This window comes from Spironucleus salmonicida, chromosome 4 (assembly GCF_000497125.1).
Source record: "Spironucleus salmonicida strain ATCC 50377 chromosome 4, whole genome shotgun sequence".
NCBI classification, from domain to species: domain Eukaryota; phylum Fornicata; order Diplomonadida; family Hexamitidae; genus Spironucleus; species Spironucleus salmonicida.
This window is the reverse complement of record NC_090599.1, coordinates 1,394,230-1,415,676: the sequence shown is the minus strand read 5'-3', so window position 1 is coordinate 1,415,676 and position 21,447 is coordinate 1,394,230. Positions and strand designations below refer to the sequence as shown.

The window sequence follows — 21,447 nt, the reverse complement described above, 5'->3', positions numbered from 1 at the left end:
GTATACTTATATATATTATATAATAATAAAAATAATTATCGTCACTGTAATATTTCTAAAATATCAACTTTGAATCTGAAATAGTAAGGCTTTTCATGATCGTAATATATACGGGCTTTAACTCGTTAAAATATTGTATATACTAAGCCTTCCTTTGTTTTTAAACTGGTTTTGTCTGCGGATATTTCACCTTCAATCTTCACATCTAAATCAGCACCAAACTCTCTAACAACAATTTAAACCATATTATTTCTTATTCCAACTATTTCTGCAATAACTTCATCGTTGCCACCTTTAATTTGCTCCATTAACAAATAAATAACACCGAAAACTCTCCCACTTTCTCTACCAGCTCTATCCGCCTCTTCCTTTCGTTCATTACACACTTAACAAATACTATTGACTTTTTCAGTTTCCCCTAAGTAGTTAGGCAATTAATTTACACCTATTGATGCACCAATCAATCGGTGTACACAAACATCTGCATAACGTCTAATTGGAGATGTAAAATGGGTGTAAAATTCTAATGCTAGTCCATAATGTAAAAATTCTGGGGCAGTATATGTACCAGAGGGGAAATATTTAGCTAGATTCATACATCTAGTCAACAATATTCTAACAGTATTTAATAAGGTAGAATCTTACAGTTTATCTGATATCTTACGAATTGATTGAGATAAACTTAGATTAGAAGAAGTGTCAATCGAAAGGTTATATTTTTCTAATTTACATTTAAGATCTTCAAAAATTTCTTCGTCTGGTTCTGGATGCCTTCTTAAAAATGCAATGGATGGATATTTTTCTAACATTTATTTTGCTGCATAATAATTGGCCAAAAGCATAAACTCTTCAATTAATGACATTGTTGGAATATGTTCATGAGAGTCTAATTTTATTGGCATTCCAAAAGCATCTAATTAAAAGGCAGCTTCAGGAGAATCTAGAAGAAGGGCCCCGTTATCAATTCTTTACTGTTTTAGCTTCAATGAAATATTCATAAGCTATTAAATTGATAAAACTAATTTTTCTTTCAACGCTATATTGTTATATTTTGGATTAATCTAGACGGAGCTACCAGCGTCTAATAAAGCTTATGCTTCATAATATGATAGATTTGCCTTGTTAATAATAATAGTTTTGCAAAACCTATAGAATAAGACCTTTCCGGAATCTCTATCTAGTAGAAACATACACGAGAAAGTAAATCTTTCTCCATCTGCAACTAGAGAACAAACTTATTCAGTAAGTAATTTTGGTAGCATATCTATTCTTCTATCCTATAAATATACAGATGTGCATCTTTTTCTTGCTTCTTGATCTATGTATGATTCCGGAAGAACATAATGACTAACATCTGCAATATGTACTCCGACTTCCAAAACATTATTTTTTTATACTTAGGATCTCAAGTTCTTTACAAAATCTTACGTTAGCTGCTTAAGATTAATCTAGTCTAAGCAATATTTACCCCATTTTTTCTCAAAATCAGGCATTGTGCTTTGTTTCATATGTAACGCATCATCAATATCTTTACAACCTGGAGGATCAATTGAACATACTAATTCATCTATTAAATTAACTCTAAATGGATCTATTTGATTTAATATTTTGGAAGGTAATTCATCTAGTATTTGTTATTCTTATTCAAGGTTAAAATGCCTAATATTCTTCTCTTATAAGATTACCTCACTTTCAGCATCTCTATCCCCAACAGGACCTAGTGCTTATAACAAGGTACATGATGGTATAATTGATTTTCTTTCCCAAGATAGATATTAAAATTGGCATCTTTAGCCAATATAAGGTGATAAAGAATTTGGAGATCTAATAAAAAATGTTGGTAAATATTAATCAACCGGTATAACCTTACATGCACCAAAATTTTACTCATTTTAGTTTTTGATTTTTAGTAGGTTTTAATCAATTGTAAAGTCGAAATGTTTTTCAATAGTACCACAAAATGTTGTTTTTCTATGCTTTAAAATACCAACCACTACACCAATAGAAAAAAGTTCTTCATATTCCTAATATACCTCCTATACTAACGGGTATAAATCACTTTCTTGGATATTTTATTCTTTAAATTCTTTATTTTCTTTTTATAATCTAAATGCGACGATATCTAGATTTAATGACCTATTGATATTCCATTTTTAAGGAAATAATACTCGACCTACTTTAGAAGTCTTGATTTCTCCCATTTTACCACCTTTATATGTTGCAAGTTATCCAGATAATAAAGCTCCAGTATCAATAAGACTCAAAAGTTAATCTTCGGTAAAGTGTTCAATATATCCATCAATAAAATCTTATTCCTTTAATTTTAAAAATTCCTCTAGGTTAATGCTGATCTGTAATTTTTAATATACTTACTCACTATAAAAGTTATTAACGTCTATTGTATCTGTCGAAAAATTCTCTGGGTGATCTGTTATAATAATTACTTAGCAACCATGTTCTTCAAAATAAGGTACTATTTTTTATATTGCTATTGTTTCATTATATTCTCCAGCTAAACCAGTGAATGAACACACTTAATCATGAAATATTTATGCTTTAGATTACAAAGATTTGATAATCGAATTATGATATAATATTTCTTTTTATTTTAAGTTATTCAGTATAGATTGTAAATATAATATATTATCTTATTTTATCATCGAGAAATACTACTTATACTTAAGAAATATGGACAATTAAGGTAAAAATAACACTTAATTTTTAATAAAATATGGTTAGTAGCCTTCAATATCCTTACATTGTTCACATTATTCAATATTGCATGGAATATCATTTCTTTTTGTAAAATGAATATTTCTTTTAGCAGATGTCTCATATAATACTTGTTTCTTATTTGCTTTTAGTAAAGGCATTTTAAAGTGAAAAATATTATATATATAATATTATATATATATTAATGATCTTCATATATAATGCCAGATAAACTTATGACATTGAGAGATGTGTTAATGTTTGTAAATCCTCCAACACAATAACACACACCATCACTATTTTACTTGAAATTATTAGCATATTATGGGCCACCAGTTAATAACGGCATAGCAAACTCTGATGGAAGAATTTTATCAAAATATGAGATTCGCCCAATGCTTGATATTTATGAATAGGAAATACTTACTATTATGGGCAAGGCTGGTGTTAGTAATTTGCGCCATCCCAAGAATCTGGAAATTCTAACTTTTGTTGAAAATTCTCTGATTTACCTAAAAAAGAAAAAAGGAAAATATAGTCATGGATTCACATTAGATACAGAAATATACTTTGATGATTTTTCACAAGCTGTAGAGACATATTTTGATTAATTTGTGCTAAAGATTTGTCAGTGAAAATTTAAAATTCAGCTCACTGAACAGACCAGAACATAACCTCGCCATTATCATCACATGTGATAAGCTCAGACCCACCAAATCCTACTTTCATAACTCTTCCACTATGTGCGTCCGGAATTTCTTAGATTAAGTGAACCCCTGCCTTTGTGATTTCATAAGTTCTGATTGTGCCATCCTCAAATCCTGCGAAAACACGGCTTTAACCATCACTAGTTAAACTTAACACTTTGACGTCAAATTCGATTCTTTATAATTATTTTTTCTGACTGAGATCAACCAAACCTATGACTCTGTTACTTGCGACTACATACCCATCAGAAATGATAACGCAATCATTTACAACACCTTCGCAGAGGAATTCGCTGACTCTTTACCCATTAACACTAGCTATACCATAACGGTCGTCACTAAAACTTATAAGACCCATTCTTCCTCCTTGATGACTTAAAAATACTTTGTTAACTTTTAAAGTATGTTATCTGCTTCCTTCCACAATCTTTTAACTTCTAATATCCCATAGTCTTACATCTCCATTTTCACCACCTACTAAAATAAAATGCTCTTTTGCATCAATGCTAATAACATTCTTTCTATCTGCTGCATTTATTTAAAGCAAAAAGTCTCCATTTTCAACATCAAATATTTATATATCACCATTGTTGAATCCAACTATTAACTAAATATCATTAATAGCTAAACATGTAGGAAATACGTTGCTTTAATAGTTGCATCGGAGCTCTGTCTAAATTGTCATCGCAGGAAGGAAATCTACCAAATCAACAATTCTGACTCTTTAATCTTCAGATGAAATCGCAACTATCGAATTATCCAAAAATGAAATTGATGTAGCAGGTTTAGAATTGGAATCAGATATGGGAATTATTTTATATTCATTTTCGAAAGGTACAAATTACAACACTTTTCCTTAACAAGTAGCAGCCAGAATCTGCCCGTTTAACCCATCAACAGAAACGACGTTACCATCAACCCTAGAAACATATGAGATGTCCCAAGACGTGCCCTACCCTTTTAAAACAGCCACAAATTCATTTCCTCCAATGGCGATAATTTCGTCTAAATTTTCAGCTCTCTCATAAGTTGAATAAATCGACTTTGGAGCAGGTTCCTAACTATTCTAGCGCGTAAGACACGATATAGCATTAAGCTGCCCCAGCTGGCCCGGAATCGTTACCGATGTTACCACTTCCTCGGTGTTGAAGTCGATAATCAAAATATCACCAGAAGTGCAAACCGCAATGACCAAAGAGCTATCGTTCAACGCGAAACACGCGTCCACGATCTGCTTTCTTACGTTTCCAGTGTTGACGGTTTCGACGTGCAGTTTAGCAGTTTTAGGCTCGAAAACAATGTGCTGAATCGTGCCCTGCTGCGTGATCCCGATCATGTGCCACATGGCAAGTTTGCGGCCGCGCGTGTCGCGGATTCGGTCGCCGAAGACGAGGCGAATCAGAGGCTCGGTGCTGCCCATCGTGACGATATCGCCGCTTTCGAGCTCCACGATGTAGATCTGACCGTTTATGCCGCATGTGGCGTAGAATAGGCCGTCGGCCGAAATCGAGGCCGAAACTACGCCGCCGTCGTGCTCAGAGAAGCGCTGGATGACGCGTGACTCCTCGACGTCCCAGAGTACTACGTCGGAGTCGAACCCGCTCTCGGAGGTCAGGAGGAGGTTTTTGTAGGGGTCCAGGTAGGTGAGTGTGGCCGAATTTCCGCGTAAAATGGTCTGATCCTGGGGGTTTGTGAGGCTCTAGACGACAATAGTCTTATTGAGCGTGAAAACGAACTTATCTTCTGAGTAGAATTTGATGTGGTGGGGTAGCGTCACCGTCGTACCTTAAATGTGGTGCAGCGAAAGGGACATTTTTGCAAGTTTTTGAAATAGTGTATATAAATGTATATAATATTTACAATATGTTTCTGTATGAAGTCGTAGGGATCAATTTTTTAAATGAAATAAAACTGTGTAAACGCTTTCCGGTTAGTATTAACAGTGTTAACTCTAGGGTGTAATTCTAAAATTTGTGTAAGTTAATGTTAATATTGGTAAGCAGTAGATGAGTTTTTATTCTTTGAATTGCTAAAAAGAAGCAACTTATGTAATTTAAAACAGTAAATTAAATTTTAATAAGGTAATAGAAATGCATTGTTCATTTTCTGTTGTGTGTATATATAATTTATATTATATATTTGCATATTAATCTATGCTATTATTTTAATTCTTGGTATTTAGTCACTTTTTTTTAATCCATTTATCTAACCCTGATTATTTGCATTACTCCCTGATAGTTTTCTATTTTGATCCTTTAACAAATCCAACTACCTCAAAATCACTACTTTGCTCATTAATTTCGTTGGATTCTTACGGTTTAACTTTAATAAATTCATTTATTTCACCATACCTGTAATCCTCAAACTCAATAGCACGTACACCTATCAATCTAACATATGAAGATGGTAAGTCTTTCATACTTTACCCTATCCCAACTGTAGAAATCTTACCACGTTTATTAATTTTTGCATACTTAACCAATTCATTAACTGTCTGAACAGATGTCTCATATATCACAGATAAATTTGATGAACGCGTAGGAAGGTCCTTAACTTTAATTTAATCTGACCAGTCTGCAAATCTAATTTATATTTAAATTCTACGAGGTATCAACTCCAACACTTAAAGTCTTAAACACACATCTTTACATAATTCCATAATTATCTCGTCAAAACCTTATTCTTTTTCTGGAAATGTCTTAGCATGACCTACAGATTTTAAATCAGCATGTTCCCCTTAACCATGAATCTACCCTAGTCCGTAAGCAGAAGCAATCAAATTCACTATACTTGGAGGTAAAAGAGCAACTAATTGGTACCCTCTATCTTAAATATCTTTAATCTTAATGCACTGAAATGGTTTATTAGTAAGCATTTCAGCAGTAGCTTGACCAATTCCCCAAATTTTACGAATTTCTAGATCTCCTATGCTAGATTTCATACTAGAAAACATATCTTATTTATTATGAAAATGTAATTAGCTAATAGTTTATCCATTAGGCTTCTTACGATCAGCATTGATCTTTGCCAACTAAACACTGATTCCTACACCACAACTAACAGTAAGCTAGAACTTAGCCTCTATCTATCCTCGAATCTCTCTACATATCTGAGCCACTAATAGTTCAATGTTAGAAATCTCACCAATAAAAAGAGTACTCCCATCCTTTCCGCCTTTAAAATTCTAATTTTGTATATATCCGCTAAGTTCCATCAAACATTCATCACAGCTCAGCATTGTAAAGTTTGGGTCAAATTACATGAAAAAAGAAGCAGTTGATCGACTTACTTGTTAATAATACTGAATGTCAGCTTGCACAATTTTAATATTATCACAAAGTGCTTTGGCAACTTTTGCTGGTGTAGCGGATCTTACTCCAAATTTTCTAGCAGCATAGTTACTAGCACATACTATCCCACCACCACATACTGCAAGAGGGACTGCCTTAAGAGATGGGTCTCGTCGCATTTCAATTGCAGCATAGAAACAGTCAAAGTCACAAACACAAAATATTTTTGGCACAAATTATTGCTGCAAAAGATTAATAGTAATATTCAATTTATTTTAAGCTAAAACTAAATCAGATTTATCTAGTGACTATAGTTTATTTTATAGTTAAGTTGCCTTCTATTATGCTTTTTACTATTTATCTTATTATAACAAATACTTAGCTGAGTTATATGTTTAATCTGTTATAATTTAGTTTATCTACTTGATATTTATATCTTGCATGCCTTGCTTGTTACTGTCAAGGAGTTTTCGGTTCATGACGAGAGGAATATCTTATTATATATAATATAAATAGGTTATTAAAATAATATTTTTTGATTCTGTATTAAATACATTTATAGAAGCTATTTAAATTTTTATAACCACGAACTGGTAAAAATGATATGTTATTTATAATACTCCTATTTATAAATTCAGTAATTTCAGGAAATTTATATAGTTGAGATATTTCTAAGGTAAAGTTTATGTTTACTAAAGGAATAGTAATAATATATCAAATATATTACATAAAGTATTAATAAGATACAACTAATTAAATATGATAATAACTAATAATATAAATTGAAGTTATTAATTAAAATATTTAATACTAGGAAATAGTAATATAGATTTCACGTTTACAAAAAGTAAATACTACAAGATATAAATATACAAACTTTCTAATATTTATAAAATTCGACAACAACTAGCAAAAAATTGTTAATGCAATATTAATCACTAAATCTTATCGAATTATACTATAAAGAAATTGTCACACAGTTTCTTTTAAAAACTTTATGTCACCTTCTTTGTTAGATATATCACTGAATTCAAGTTAACTAATCCCTTCATCTAAACTTTTAACATCATCTAAGGGAACAGGGTCGAATTTTTTCTCTCGCCAATCAAGAAACATACCCTTTAAATCATCTTTAATCTTTAACCTATCCATCTTATCTAGTACTTTTATAAATTTAAAATAATCAATATAACCTCCTCTAGAGTTAATACCTTAAAAAACTTCATTAAGTTTTTCTTTTGGTAATCCATAGTGTAGAGTTATCAACTTTCTAATATTTCTTAGGTTAACGTGTTTGTTGAAGCCATCATCCAAAAAATAAAATAAAACTTTTCTAACGTCACGTACAATTTCGTAAAGTCGATAAAAAAGATAACCAAATTTGATATATTAAATACAACTGATTCCTATATATTCTAAATCTGGCGGCTATATAGGAGGTTATCCTTTGACGTAATATATATACTGGTATAGTTTTCCACAATCAATTGCCATTGCATAATTATATTCATTTTAAATTAGCTCCTAGTATTCAGAATATTTTATTGTTCTGTCTATAGAATAGTTAACTTTTTGCAAGTAAATTGTTGCAAATTCCATAGGTTTATACTTACATTTAAAATCAACCATAACATGTGAACTTCGACGAATCTTTTTATCTTATTCTAAATCAAAATCATCATCAATAATATTATCAATATTTGGGGTTTCAGCTATTTTCTACTATTCAGGGGCTATAACATCAGCTTCCTGAGTTTCTTAGGCTCCGCATCCCATTTTAACAGAAGATAATTTTTATCTTTTGTATAAATTATATTAATAATAAATTTAAAATAAATGGACAGTTTCTATTATACCGAAAATGGTAAATTAATAAAGCTTAGAACAAATACAGCATCTCTTAATTCATCAAATATACAAAAATATAAATAAACTAACAATAATCCAACAAAAATTTTGCTTACTTCACAACATGTAAATTTATCTCCATATCGCCCACTTTCTCGACCACCTTTATACTATACTCCTCGAAAAGGATACATTACCTAATAAATATAATCTCGTTAGGGACCTCTTAATATGTCTAAGCTTGTTATTTAGGCTAAAGATTATACAAATAATGACTTATCCCGCCCGATTTGTTAAAAAATTTCACAAATAATAAATCCAATATAAAATCACTATGTTAGCAAATCTGCATATAAGTTATAACGATAATAACATGAATAATGGCTTATAGGTAGTTGTTCACCATCATTGATATAGTCGAAACAATTAGAATATTTTTAAAATGAGGCTAAGACAATTAAAGTAAATACTGAACTTGATATTGAAATAGGACTTGATACAGGAATAATAAGGGAGGATATTCCTAAAAGTTCATATATGTATAATAAAGTCTAATATTAAGATTCTATAGAAGTAGAGGTATATCCGGTGGTTAAAGATAAGCAATGGCACTGATTATTAGTAATTTTGTTTTACATATTTTATACGTATACTTCAATATATTATTTTCTACAGGTTTATTTTTTTAATATTTAACATTATTATACTTTTATATTACGTAACATTCCTAATAAAATCGTCGTAATGCATCTTAAGATTTATCTCCCGACTTCGTATATTACTATACCCACTTCATCAGATCACACAGTAAGTGATATAGTTAAATTTATACTCACTAAATAAGAAGTTCCACTAAAATATGCTCCTCTTTGCACTATTTTAGAAGTAAGAAGTGATAACTTCGGATATGCTCTGAAACATATAGACAAACCATCAACTTCTAGTTAACTACACTTTCGTATTCTAGCTATTTAGCTTTCAACTCCAAAACTAGATCAAAATTTTGCAGAAATACTTTAAAATCAGATCAATAGACTTATTATTACAAGAACATGGATTACATCAGATGAAATATCTGCTAAGCTAGCTGCATTCCGTTGTGGAATTGATTTTGGTAAAATATAAGAATCTCATAAAAATTTATTTTTAGATAATATACTTCAGTAATATTTCAGTGCAGATATGATCAGTAATTTTAAAGTAAAGGATTTGGTCAAAAATTTAATCGGGAATTGGTAAATTATTACTTAGGGAGGAATGTGTGATACACGCGAAAAGGCGATTTAAAACTATTTGGAGGCATGTCAGAGTAGTGTAAGGGCATATGGTTGTGCTTGTTTCTTGGGGAAATTAAAAAAAGTCGCCGAAGAAGAGAGCGATGTTGTTGTTTATATAGGTATATGTTAAAATGGTATTATAATGTTAAATGGAGACGGCAATGAGCTTGGTAATATAAAATTCGATGAATTGAAAATCGAGTATGAGGTCGATGATCCCAGAGGCATTAAGATCATTTCTAATGGAGAAAATGGACTTTTAAGTTATTAAATCAATATGGGTGGTGTTGGGGCTATGAAGAGTGTCTTGGACTTTATTTAAAATGCACAAATGGGAGAGTGAAAACGTACGTTATTATTTCATATTAATTTTATTATCACTTCTTTTTTCACTTCAAATGAGGTCTGTTAAACTCAGTAAGCAGCAGGTTGCGAAAGAGTTGCAAGAGGAAAAGTAGATGAAATACCTTGATGAGTAAGAAAAATTACGTAAAATGAACATAAATACCAAGATAGATAAAAATGTCGTTCCAAAACTGGAACAAAAAGATACATACGAAGCTTTGAAAAAAGTGGAATTACAAGAGCAGTTAGATAATATTAAAAGAAAAATTAAAACTTCTGATGGCTTGGAACGTTAGTTGTTTAACAAGAAAGCAATGCTTTTACTGCTAGCGCTCCAAATTGAGGATGAATCCCATCCAATTTTTGATTAGATCAAGTTAACTAATAAGTAACTATCTACAAAGAAAGAAATGCAAAAAGTTGTTGAGAATGGTTTACTGAACTAGGTGCATGAGACTAATGAACCTATAGAAGAATAGTTTGGTTAGGAAGAGGAGAATGCTCAGTTTGAAGATTCTGACGACTCAGCCATATCGCTTTCAGAGCTACCTAACTATATCAGAGTTTCTAAAGAGAAAGAACATTTAGATATGTCAGTTTTAGGGATAAAATAAAAAGCGTCTTTAGGAGAAGCAGATACAGTAGGTATGACTTTAGAAGAGCGTGCACGCTAATTTAAATAAGATTAAAGGTTAAAAGCTAAATAAGAGATCCCGGAGGAAAATTTCCTTTAAAAAGCCCAAAAATCTAAGTTAGATAAAGATGATAAAATTATACGAATTTAGCAGAAGAAATAGGTTATTACAAAGAAAAAAGAATGGATCGAAGATAAGGCTGAATAAGGTGAATCTAGAGTACCTGGTAAAATAATTAGGAAAAATAGAAACGCTATAGGAGAATTTGGTAATAATAAATAAATTTCAAAACTGAATCTTAAGAAAAAGTTCAATAAATACGAGGTTGGCAAGAGCCAAGTATTGAAAAATAAGAGGACTGCTAAAATAGATGGTTATTTCGGAGAAAGAAATATAGTCATGAAAAAGAAAGAATAGTGAGATTTTATTTCACTCGCAATAATAAAATTACCCAGTTTAACGGAAAATTAATTTTGACTCTATCACAGGAGTAACTTCAACACAATTCAAATCTAAATATTAAATACTGTTATCTAGTGGAGTTTTAGGGATGGTACAGCTCCATCTGTCATTAAATAGAGAGAATGATATTTCTTCTCCTTACTTAATACTAAACTGAATAGCCTATTTATTAGACACATCGGCATAGCATATTTACAATTTATCACTGCAATAGAAGCTAACAGATATCTCATTATTAATCAAAGGTATCTGAGAAGTACTTGGTGTTTTGTAAATATTTTCTTTAAGGTTGTTATAAGGACAATTAATAATTGAAGCTTAAAAGAAAACAAAGGAAGCAACTGTTGTAGCTGATAATAAAAACAGTGGACCTGTAGTTAGTTTAAGGATAGCTGGAATATAACCAATTGAAATAGTTAATAAAATAACTGTTACCATAACATATGAAATAAATGCACTCTCTTTAGTAACAGATAGCAAGCTTTAATAATATGATAGCTACCTAAAAATAAGAGCAAAAACATAAGGTAGTTAAATTAATAAATATGATGCATTCTTAGTCCATGCCCTACAGCAAACTTTCTTTTCTACCAAAATATCATAAATAAACATACAAAAAATGGAAATAAACGCATTTAAAAGTAAAAATGTTGAGGCTTATCTATAAAAAACTACACTTATGATATAAAATATCACACTATATATAGCTTGGTTTTATACCCAGAAGTCTGATTATTCCAATCTACCCAAAATACCCGATAAAGTAATGAAGCATAGTACTATTGACTTCAATAAATTCTCCTATGTGTTAATAAACATATCTAAATTCAATTTTAACAAAATGTTTACTTTAAACAACACATAAAATATAAAAAAAGTTAAAACCGCTACAATTAGTCTTACTTAGTAAATGAAATCTTTAATTATGATTATTCGCAAATATCTATGTAATAAATTAAGATTTAAAGCAATAGAAATACATAAAATCGGGATAAAAAAGAAAAGAACAGATGTTGGAATCTAGAACTAAAATATTATACCAAAAACACGATAAAAATTATTTCGATAACTTAATATTCTTGAAATTTCAGAGTACATCTTCTTAGAATTCACATTTATTTATAACTCATATTAATCTTAGGCAAAGAAATTAGACAACTGTAGCTCCTTTCCTTTAGCAGAATAACTAGCATATAAATTATTGTTTTTAATAATAGATTCTTATCCACCAACAATTACATCGGCTCCATCTCCAGATATAATGTACTTAATATTAGGGTAGATACTAATTAAGTCAGAATAATTACCAATAACTATTCCAATACCTTAGCAACTGTGCTTGCCAGCTGCTGATAATAAGGAAGAATATGATGCTTACTTTTTTGATGCAATAAGGCCTAATTTAATATTATCCTTGTTACCAAAATAGTGAATTTAATCATTTTACGAATAATTACAACCAAATGCAGCTAAATTATATCCAGTATATATAAATGAATCTATATCATTTATTTTACTCTTTCTATAAGAAAAAGTGATATAAATAGTTGCAATTGTAGAAATAAGAGAAAATAAAGAAGTTAATTCATCAAATCCACAAATGAATCTAGGATTAATTTTTAGCATTCTAAATATTCCTCTAGTAAAATTCTGATACACATCTAATAAGGTTTTAGTTTACTAAGGTTCAGAATATTGTGTTATCTTACGTCTAGGTGGCATGAGATAATGGAAGGAAAGGAAGTATATATTATTATTTTATGATGATAATATATGATATCTATCATGATCTTGGAAGTCTCTACCCAAGATGAAGAAATAATGTAGACTTTATAATAAACAATAAACGTTGTGCGGGATGCTTAATATTTTATTATACGATAAGATAATGAATTTGTTATCATTATACAATTACAATAAAAATAAAATATTTTTCATATTAGTATACTTTAATCACACTAATCTGAGTCGCTAATAGAAACATTACTTTTTATATAAAAAATAAAATTGAAGACGCATGAAACATTGCATTTTATTTCAGATGATCGTAATTATTAAGCAGAGTTGATAAAATCTAATTTTATCAGAATCAACGAATAGTTTTCTCTTTAAATAAACGTATAACTTATTTCGGTATATGACGATAGTTTTATTATTTATAACAATTTAAGAAAGTAAATCTATGTTGACGAACTTAAATAGATGTCTGAATCTGTATATGACAAAATTAATAACGATGCCATTATGTATAAATTGCTTTTAAATAACTAAATTATTGGAGGTTGTCGGTTAGAAACAACATAAGATTGTGTGCTACTTGGTAAAATTTTTATTATTGCCTCATTTAGAAATCTAGGACTTTGCACTTTTATGATGAACTATGTAATCCCACTATATAAACACACAAAATTGTCTGTCTGGTCATATGCACATTTATAAGAATATTACTCTAAATTTGGGTTTAGACCAGATTCATGGTTTATAAAAGACCTTTGTATGATAATGTATAAAACGCCTGAATGATCATAGGTATTGTAATATAATTTATTATTAAAATACATTTGATAATTATTATAGTATACCAATTTGTTTTTATTTAATTACGTATAATATCACCAATTCTAACCTCATATTAGAAATATATCATATAATACTCTCCAACTTCAAAATAAATTTTTCACTCGACTTCCCAAAATTCTACAATCTCTTTAATATCTCCATTCTAACCTGCCTCTATATCGTCGATTTCAGCTTCACACACCCCGACACTAACCCCAGCTTAAACTGCACATTTTTAGAATCCATAAACGATTCCAACATTGTAAGCTCTTTAGCAAAAATGACGCGCCCGTTAAAAATCACCATGAACACGAGCCATCGCCCCAATTCTAAGGAAGCATACACATGCATTTAAAGTTGCCTGTCTAACGCTATCGCTTAACGTTTGCGATACTTGATTTTATTATACTAATTTGAGAGATTTTAATCCCAAAGTTGTCTCTAATCCTGTCTCCTAAATTTATGTTATTTCGATATAACGATCAAGGCAAGAATCTACCTTTTGAAAATCGCCTGAGAGGGCATTACAAATAGCTTGTGAAGCACAAATAGCACCTTCGCAGTTTTTGTCCTAAGTTTAAAGCGCATGCTAGAGTGCACGTGCAAATGCTAAAGTTGCAGCTTCATAATCAAAAAGTTAAAGAAAAGATAATCCAATGTTAAGTAATAAAGACGCTGCCAAATAGTTAGAGGTAAGCCAGCCTCCTGATGTTTTTTAGACAACTTCCGTAGTCTCATCTAATAATTAGAGTGCTTGCTCACAAGTTTAAACGGACTCTTTATAATTTCCCTATAAAAATAGTGATGCTGAAATAGATGAAAGCCCTGTAACAACCCCAGGGGTATATTAGGCCCTTCTACAAGGAGCAATGAATTTTTCGAAGAATGATTATGCTATTACGTGAAGACCCGCATTTTCATGCTCAATTGCAGCATTCCAGTACGCTAAAGCTTCAGCAAGTGGTCTTTGCGAGCGCTAACATGCCTGGGCTAGGTTTATTAAGTCTGCCATATTAAGTTTTGGTTAAGCTAGTATATCATGGGGATCAACAAGTGTTTTCTTTTCCTTCACTGATTATAATAAAGGTGGGTCTACTGCTGTTAAACAAGGTAAAGGTTACAATTATTTTCTTCCAAACGGTCTAGATGAAGATTTCCCAGCATCTAATGGTGTCTATGATGCTAATAGAGGTGGAAGTGGCAATCTATGGGGACATAGAGCTACAAATGGCTCAGGTCGAGAGGAATCTAACATTATTTAAATTGCGGAATGGTATATTACATTAAAAATATATTATAATAAAAGAATATTCACCCGAATTTTGGAGTCGAGTTGTCCGATCGATCTTCATCATAATTTTTAACTAAGTTGTCTAGTGCTGGGGTTCTATTAAATACGCTTGCTGTTTCAAATCTAAGCAGACCCGTTTAGCTTTTGTATATAGTAGGGCTCGAATACTATTATAATCCATATCCCATTTGAGGGCTCATATTTGCTATAGCCTAAATAAAATCACATGGGGTAGATCCAGATGAATCTTTTTATTCTTTAAGAACTTAATGCAGCGCCCCTTTTAATACGGAGTCGTCATCTGCCTAGTAAATAACTGCTGCCAAATTCAAAGTTGGTCCGAAATTTGCATAATATTTAGCAAATTGGACTCTGATATTCTCAATAAGAATAGGGGACGACTATAAATCATTAATGTTACTTAATGGAGTTTATCTCACTAAAGGCGTTCCGATTCGCAATTTAACATCAGAAATATTTTTTTAAAATAATTCCCCACCTAGAACTAACAAGCTAGTTGGATTCATAAGATAAAGAGCATACAAAACTTAGGCTATATAATTAGCTATAAATTCAAAATCAGCTTCACAACGAGTCGCTTTTTCAACACATAATTAACTTATACAATCTTAATGTGATTAACAAAATGATTCGTGCCTTTTATCTTATAGATGTCTTTACACAATAAAATGCTCAATTGGTATGATTTAGCTGGAAGAATCATCTCTAACACACACTTTAACATAATCATAGCTGAAGTGTAAATAAATAATTTTTTTCTTGAACAATGATTGATATTTTAAGGCTACGACTTCTGCATCATGTTTTAAAAACAGTTAAACATTAGTTATCACATTTCTTACATCTATTTACTCATTATTGATAACTATTTATTCATGTTAATTAAAATAAGGCGATGCAATGACAACAACTGCCGGACTATTCAATTATATATATCCAGCAAATTTACTAAATTCTGCCTCTACTGAGCTACCTAGAAATTACCATTCCCTAGCTTACTATATAATAGTCCCTGACACTAGATTAATAACAATTGCTCTTTAATTAATTACTGCTGCGATCCCTAATTCAGGCTAATTCTATTCAAAATTTAATGGGACTTGATTTAGTAGCTTACTTACTATTTCGGTCCGCTATGGTATTTACACTGGCGGTTAATACAACTATTATTATGGTAGTTTTTATGGTTTAATCTCAACAAATGAAGTAGGTTTATTTACAATAGGAGTATATGTTTATCTAATTTTATAAATCGTTGAAGATGATATTTAATGACCTTATAGTCTTGCTTCATTAATTATATCACCTACTGGAACAGACTGTGCTAATTAAGTCTTGACTCTTTAAATTAATGAGTCTGGAAGTACCATTTTTTAAAATGGAAACGGAATCCTTTTACAAAATACTTCTTTTATTTATTATTATATACTTAAAAGTAAAAATCACATTTTAAATGTAATAATAATTAAAAACGTTAATAATTAGCATTTATCCAATTACTTCATAACTAATTAGCCTATATAATTATTGCTTAAAACTTATTGACATATTTGTAAGTGTAATTTATACGTGAATAAGTATTTATGATTTTATCTCTAAGTTTCATTTTAGTGAGCGATGCTACCTCCGTGGGGACGAGTAACCGCATCCCTCGCTTTAGCGCGCAGCTGAGCTACCTTTATTGTGGATTAAATACTATCCATAGCGCACCGAAGCATCGGCTTCCTAATCTTCGTGGGTTAGGGTGACGTGCCGTGCCACCATTACCATTTCACCAGAGCATCAGATTCTCCTGCTACACCATAAATGCTGGGTATGCGGGCTAGGCTGCAGGTCCGTGACAGAGGCCGATATGACCCTTCGCAACTCTATTGCTCGATGCAGCTATGCGGCAGGGCGCCCTCGGACGCGTAGCAGGATGCCATGTAGAGCTTAATTGGGCCTCCCGGCTGCCTCACACCTAGGTGGTGGGAAGCGTCCCCACCAGACCAGGCACCTAAATCCGGCGTGTGGGCCTTTACTATGGGAATATATGGACCGCTTCCGCACACATCGCTCCGATCCGGAGACTGCACGGGAAAACTGCAGCCCGTACCGCTGCTGAGTACCCGCCCGTGGCCGGCACGCATCTGTGATGGACCGGACCAAATTCTGGTATATCCGTATATACGCAATAAAAGCCGCCCGAGGTGAAATAATTTACCCACTTCACTATCAAATGGCCGACTACCGACCTGCAGCAGAGAGGCTCTACAAGGCTATGAAGGGGCTCGGCACGGACGAGGCCACCCTCATAGATGTTGCGGCCTCACACACGGCGGATGAACGCCTGGCCATCGCCGAGGCCTTCGCGGGGCTCTACGGCGACACGCTCGAGAAGTGGCTCAAGAAGGAGCTGTCCGGACACCTGGAGAAGCTGATGGTGCAGCTCTTCAAGGGCCGCTACCAGATGTGGGCGCAGTACCTGGACGACGCTGTGCGGGGCGCCGGCACCGACGAGAAGCTGCTCATCGAAATGATATTCCTCATGAGCGACCAGGACCAGCAGCGTGTTGAGGTGGAGTACCGCAAGCTCTTCAACAAGGACCTCACAAAGACCATTGAGGGCGATATCTCCATCGGCCACTGGGCAAAACTCATCAGGGCCTGGCTGCACGCCAAGAACGACGCGCCCGCTAATCCAGAGAAGATTGCGGACGACCTCTGGGCGGCGGCGAAGGGAGCTGGCACTGACGAGCAGGTCTTCATGCAGGTTCTCGCCAACTGCCAGCCAGATGTCTACCACCAGGCATGCGACGCCTTCCTGCGCAAGTACCGCAAGGACGTCGCCGAGGTCATCAAGCGCGAGTTCTCCGGGAAGTCCGAGAAGGCCTTCCTCGCGGCCCACTACTCACTCTTCGACAAGCGCCAGTCTATCGCCCGCAACCTATACCTCAGCTATAAGGGCGCCGGCACCGACGAGGCCCGCCTTATAAGGCAGACTGTGCTCTTCAGCGACCAGCTCCGCGGCTAGCAGCTGGTGGAGGCCTACAAGATCTTCGGCGACGTTGTGAAAGACACCAAGCGCGACCTCTCGGGCAAGTTCGAGAAGGCTGTCCTCGCCGTATGGGGCCTGAGCTGAGAGATTTCCTCACTTTCCCTTCCCCCCGAGCCGCCCGTACACCTGCAGGTTGTGGAAGTTCGCCACCAGGCGCACTCGCAGCGCGATCACCCTCTCCACCTCGCGAGCGCAGAGGTCGGTACGCTCCTGTAGGATGGAATGCGTCCGCGCCGGCTGCACCGTGAAGCTACGCAGGTAGGCGAACTCGGGGTCCTCCAGTGCTACCCGCATCTGGCACTTTAGCTCGTGGAAGGCCCCCGTTATCCTGCGCCGAGCGTCCCGGGGCGTCTCGGCCTGTCGGAAGCGCCGGAACGCCTCATTCCAGTCCGGGACCTCCCAACGCGGGTGGCGGGGCTCGCTCGGGAAGGCGCAGCCCTGAAGGAGCTTGGAGGCGATATGAAACTTCGCTTCAACTAAAAATTTGTATTTTCTTTATTATAAATAAAGAAACTGTAAATATTACTTAAATAAAATATTAGTTATCACTTTGACCGTTTGATCATATTACGCCATTTATTATCTTCCACACGTTTACCTTTTGCCCGCTTTCTATCCAGTTCTTTATGATAATCTTTGCCTTATGTTTTTATCTTTTATGCCACCTTACTCATTCGACTTGCCTTAGTTTCTGTTTTTTTCTTAGCTGCTTTCCCATCTAATTAACGATCTAAAAGTTGTTTATCTTAATAAGTTGTCACCACTGCTTTAGGTTAAGTACCTGCAGTAGCTTTTTATGTTAGAATACGTTTTTATACACGCCCCTCACCCTAGCCAATAAATTTATCACGATGAGTATTTTCTTCACGTGATCCGGCAATTGATACTTATGTCTTAGATTTCTTAACCCATTTCTGATAAAATTACTTCTCTTTTTCTACTTTTTGCCACTAGCCACTGTGATCCATTTTTAATGTATCCTTTTCTTTATGTGCTTTGTTTTGACTTTCAATACTCACCCAGCGCCCTTTAACACTATCCCATATCTTTTTAGGCCCAGATGGTCTTAGATTTTCATCATCAATTAAATCAGCTGCAATATCCTTTATCTAAATTGCTTATTTACTAGCTTTACGTTAAACTAGTAGTTGCCTGTCATCTGTACCTACCGCTTTCTTTATTTTTTCGTCTAACTCACGGACCATTTGTGGTGTATTTAAACCTAGACCTTCCATGCACCACTAGCTTTCAGTTGTCTTTTCGCCAAATATTTATTATTTAGTTGCGTCATCAATACGACGTTTCTTTTCTATGAGACGACGAACTTTCAGTTAAACTGATGCTGATTCATCACCATCGCTGGCTTTCTTTAGTAATTCATCAGTGGTGATTTTAAAATTCTATATAATATCTAATCTTGCTTTCTGCTCCCCAAAAGTTGTTTACTTAATTTTATAAAATTACGCGAATACAGGATGGAAACCGCATGAAGCACTAATCTATTTGGCACGCTAGAATGATTAGAATGTTGCAGACCGTTTCTATTTATTCAACTATTATAGTGAATTTTTGATTGAGCCTTATAGAAGAATTAATTGTGGATCTTCATTTATACGAGTGTTTTAAAGCCTAGACGTTTGGGTATCTACTAATTACTAAGGAATAGATCCAATAACGGATCCAAGTGATTTTGATAGTTTTCCGACATACGATGAGAATTAATATGGAGAATTACCTAATTCTTATGCATTTTTACAAAATATTAAATATTAACGAATCTTTTGTATTGCTTCATATTCTAATCCAGCTACCATGCTACCAATATCTTGATATAAGCGTTTGAATTGTAAGGCTAAATAAACCTCAGCTTCAGTTTTTTCAATTTTGCGAGTCTCAACAGTTTCCTTGATCAATTACTATAAGTTTTCCTCAAAGTAACTAGCAATATACTTTTTAAACTCATATTTTAGCATTTTCCCATCTTCTACATTGAAGTTAAGTTTTTAAAAGTCAAATTATACAGAGCAAGAAAGGAGTTTTTTATTAACGTCTTCCCATACTGAAATTTGTTCTCCATCATATTAAATTGGTAGTTAAGCATGCAATAAAGCATCTAGTAAATAAGGAAACTCATCCTAATCAATAAGATTTAAATATAGGCCAAATTTGCCAGCTCTGGCAGCACGACCTCCACGATGAAGATACACACGAGAATTAAATGGGAAATTAAAATTAACTACACATTCCAATTGTTCTATATCTACACCTCTTGCTGCTACGTCTGTGGCTATCAATACACGTGTTTGACGTGTTTTAAATGCAGCAAGTGTAAGATTTCTTTACTCTTGATCCATTGTTCCGTAAAGAGGTGATGATTTAATTCCAAGACCGGATAGTACTTCATGTATATATTCAGCATGATATCTAGTACTCACAAACATAAGAACACGCCATTTAAGGGGCATAACTTCTCTAAATATATGTAAAAAGGATGATAATTTGTCATCTCTACCACATAAAATATGAACAGAAGTAAGTTCGTCTGGTAATGATTCACTTTCTGCTTAAATAAGTTTAGGAGATTTCATACAAGCTTTGGTAAAATCAGATAACTAAGTTGGTAATGTTGCTGAGCATAGAACTGTTTATGGTTATTTAAGCTTTGCTATAATATCTTGAACCTAAGGTAAAAGTTATTATTCAAACATTTAATCTGCTTCATCAATTACCATATATTCTACAGTTTTAAGCAAACCTTCGAGCTAAGGTACTTATTCTATATGGAAAAGTAGTCGACCTGGTGTTGCAACAATAATATCAGGATTATTAGCTAAAACTTCAAATTATTATTCCAAAGAATCTCCACCTGTCAGTAACGCAATTCGTAAAGGATCAGAACTATAGCTAGAAAGTTAACGAATAACTCTAGTAATTTAAAGTGCTAGTTCTCTGGTTGGTGCTAATATAATAGATCTTATACCAGCTATGCCTCTATGCTCAATAAGCTTCTTTAATATCGGCAAAGAGTATGCTAATGTTTTACCAGAACCAGTTCTTGATACTATTATTGCTGAAGATCCAGCACATAACAATGGTAGTGACTATTTTTAAATATCTGTCAACTTATGAAAGCCTAATTTTCTAACATGAGCAGCCTAATCTTCAGATAATCCAGCAGCTATCAGTGGATTTTTTGATACTTATTCATTATCTGACTCAGAGAACTAGTTATCAATACGAAAGTCTTCTTCAAGTAACTCCAT

General features: G+C 33.5%; 14 protein-coding genes and 2 pseudogenes across 14 annotated transcripts; 6 read left to right on the top strand and 10 right to left on the bottom strand. All coding sequences in view use genetic code 6, as the record gives it.

Annotated features, from left to right (window-relative positions):
• Positions 1 to 41: 41 nt before the first annotated feature.
• On the bottom strand, positions 42 to 2,873 carry SS50377_24396 (Mitotic control protein dis3; the record flags this gene model as incomplete). Its single annotated transcript, XM_067908237.1, has 1 exon — positions 42 to 2,873. One exon carries the CDS (start codon positions 2,871 to 2,873, stop codon positions 42 to 44), a length of 2,832 nt encoding a protein of 943 aa, XP_067765211.1.
• A 60-nt stretch (positions 2,874 to 2,933) lies between these two features.
• Positions 2,934 to 3,347, top strand: SS50377_24395 (uncharacterized protein; the record flags this gene model as incomplete). The annotated part of the gene is made up of 1 exon (XM_067908236.1): positions 2,934 to 3,347. One exon carries the CDS (start codon positions 2,934 to 2,936, stop codon positions 3,345 to 3,347), a length of 414 nt encoding a protein of 137 aa, XP_067765210.1.
• A 16-nt stretch (positions 3,348 to 3,363) lies between these two features.
• Positions 3,364 to 5,232, bottom strand: SS50377_24394 (WD40 repeat protein; the record flags this gene model as incomplete). The annotated part of the gene is made up of 1 exon (XM_067908235.1): positions 3,364 to 5,232. One exon carries the CDS (start codon positions 5,230 to 5,232, stop codon positions 3,364 to 3,366), a length of 1,869 nt encoding a protein of 622 aa, XP_067765209.1.
• Positions 5,233 to 5,601: 369 nt separating this feature from the next.
• On the bottom strand, positions 5,602 to 7,188 carry SS50377_24393 (DNA polymerase kappa-related protein; the record flags this gene model as incomplete). The annotated part of the gene is made up of 1 exon (XM_067908234.1): positions 5,602 to 7,188. One exon carries the CDS (start codon positions 7,186 to 7,188, stop codon positions 5,602 to 5,604), a length of 1,587 nt encoding a protein of 528 aa, XP_067765208.1.
• A 493-nt stretch (positions 7,189 to 7,681) lies between these two features.
• On the bottom strand, positions 7,682 to 8,485 carry SS50377_24392 (uncharacterized protein; the record flags this gene model as incomplete). Its single annotated transcript, XM_067908233.1, has 1 exon — positions 7,682 to 8,485. The coding sequence occupies one exon, from the start codon at positions 8,483 to 8,485 to the stop codon at positions 7,682 to 7,684; it is 804 nt and encodes a 267-aa protein (XP_067765207.1).
• A 60-nt stretch (positions 8,486 to 8,545) lies between these two features.
• SS50377_24391 (uncharacterized protein) lies at positions 8,546 to 9,172 on the top strand (the record flags this gene model as incomplete). Its single annotated transcript, XM_067908232.1, has 1 exon — positions 8,546 to 9,172. The coding sequence occupies one exon, from the start codon at positions 8,546 to 8,548 to the stop codon at positions 9,170 to 9,172; it is 627 nt and encodes a 208-aa protein (XP_067765206.1).
• Positions 9,173 to 9,301: 129 nt separating this feature from the next.
• SS50377_24390 (uncharacterized protein) lies at positions 9,302 to 10,177 on the top strand (the record flags this gene model as incomplete). The annotated part of the gene is made up of 1 exon (XM_067908231.1): positions 9,302 to 10,177. The coding sequence occupies one exon, from the start codon at positions 9,302 to 9,304 to the stop codon at positions 10,175 to 10,177; it is 876 nt and encodes a 291-aa protein (XP_067765205.1).
• Positions 10,178 to 10,232: 55 nt separating this feature from the next.
• Positions 10,233 to 11,234, top strand: SS50377_24389 (uncharacterized protein; the record flags this gene model as incomplete). The annotated part of the gene is made up of 1 exon (XM_067908230.1): positions 10,233 to 11,234. One exon carries the CDS (start codon positions 10,233 to 10,235, stop codon positions 11,232 to 11,234), a length of 1,002 nt encoding a protein of 333 aa, XP_067765204.1.
• A 9-nt stretch (positions 11,235 to 11,243) lies between these two features.
• SS50377_24388 (Transmembrane domain-containing protein) lies at positions 11,244 to 12,998 on the bottom strand (the record flags this gene model as incomplete). Its single annotated transcript, XM_067908229.1, has 1 exon — positions 11,244 to 12,998. One exon carries the CDS (start codon positions 12,996 to 12,998, stop codon positions 11,244 to 11,246), a length of 1,755 nt encoding a protein of 584 aa, XP_067765203.1.
• A 480-nt stretch (positions 12,999 to 13,478) lies between these two features.
• On the top strand, positions 13,479 to 13,799 carry SS50377_24387 (uncharacterized protein; the record flags this gene model as incomplete). Its single annotated transcript, XM_067908228.1, has 1 exon — positions 13,479 to 13,799. One exon carries the CDS (start codon positions 13,479 to 13,481, stop codon positions 13,797 to 13,799), a length of 321 nt encoding a protein of 106 aa, XP_067765202.1.
• A 154-nt stretch (positions 13,800 to 13,953) lies between these two features.
• On the bottom strand, positions 13,954 to 15,090 carry SS50377_24386 (Tetratricopeptide repeat-containing protein; the record flags this gene model as incomplete). The annotated part of the gene is made up of 1 exon (XM_067908227.1): positions 13,954 to 15,090. The coding sequence occupies one exon, from the start codon at positions 15,088 to 15,090 to the stop codon at positions 13,954 to 13,956; it is 1,137 nt and encodes a 378-aa protein (XP_067765201.1).
• A 56-nt stretch (positions 15,091 to 15,146) lies between these two features.
• On the bottom strand, positions 15,147 to 16,517 carry SS50377_24385 (uncharacterized protein; the record flags this gene model as incomplete). Its single annotated transcript, XM_067908226.1, has 1 exon — positions 15,147 to 16,517. The coding sequence occupies one exon, from the start codon at positions 16,515 to 16,517 to the stop codon at positions 15,147 to 15,149; it is 1,371 nt and encodes a 456-aa protein (XP_067765200.1).
• A 218-nt stretch (positions 16,518 to 16,735) lies between these two features.
• Positions 16,736 to 17,276, bottom strand: SS50377_24384 (Hypothetical protein; annotated as a pseudogene).
• Positions 17,277 to 17,365: 89 nt separating this feature from the next.
• SS50377_24383 (Annexin 9) lies at positions 17,366 to 18,268 on the top strand (the record flags this gene model as incomplete). Its single annotated transcript, XM_067908225.1, has 1 exon — positions 17,366 to 18,268. The coding sequence occupies one exon, from the start codon at positions 17,366 to 17,368 to the stop codon at positions 18,266 to 18,268; it is 903 nt and encodes a 300-aa protein (XP_067765199.1).
• Positions 18,269 to 18,277: 9 nt separating this feature from the next.
• On the bottom strand, positions 18,278 to 18,640 carry SS50377_24382 (Hypothetical protein; annotated as a pseudogene).
• Positions 18,641 to 18,729: 89 nt separating this feature from the next.
• On the bottom strand, positions 18,730 to 21,447 carry SS50377_24381 (ATP-dependent RNA helicase; the record flags this gene model as incomplete). Its single annotated transcript, XM_067908224.1, has 1 exon — positions 18,730 to 21,447. One exon carries the CDS (start codon positions 21,445 to 21,447, stop codon positions 18,730 to 18,732), a length of 2,718 nt encoding a protein of 905 aa, XP_067765198.1.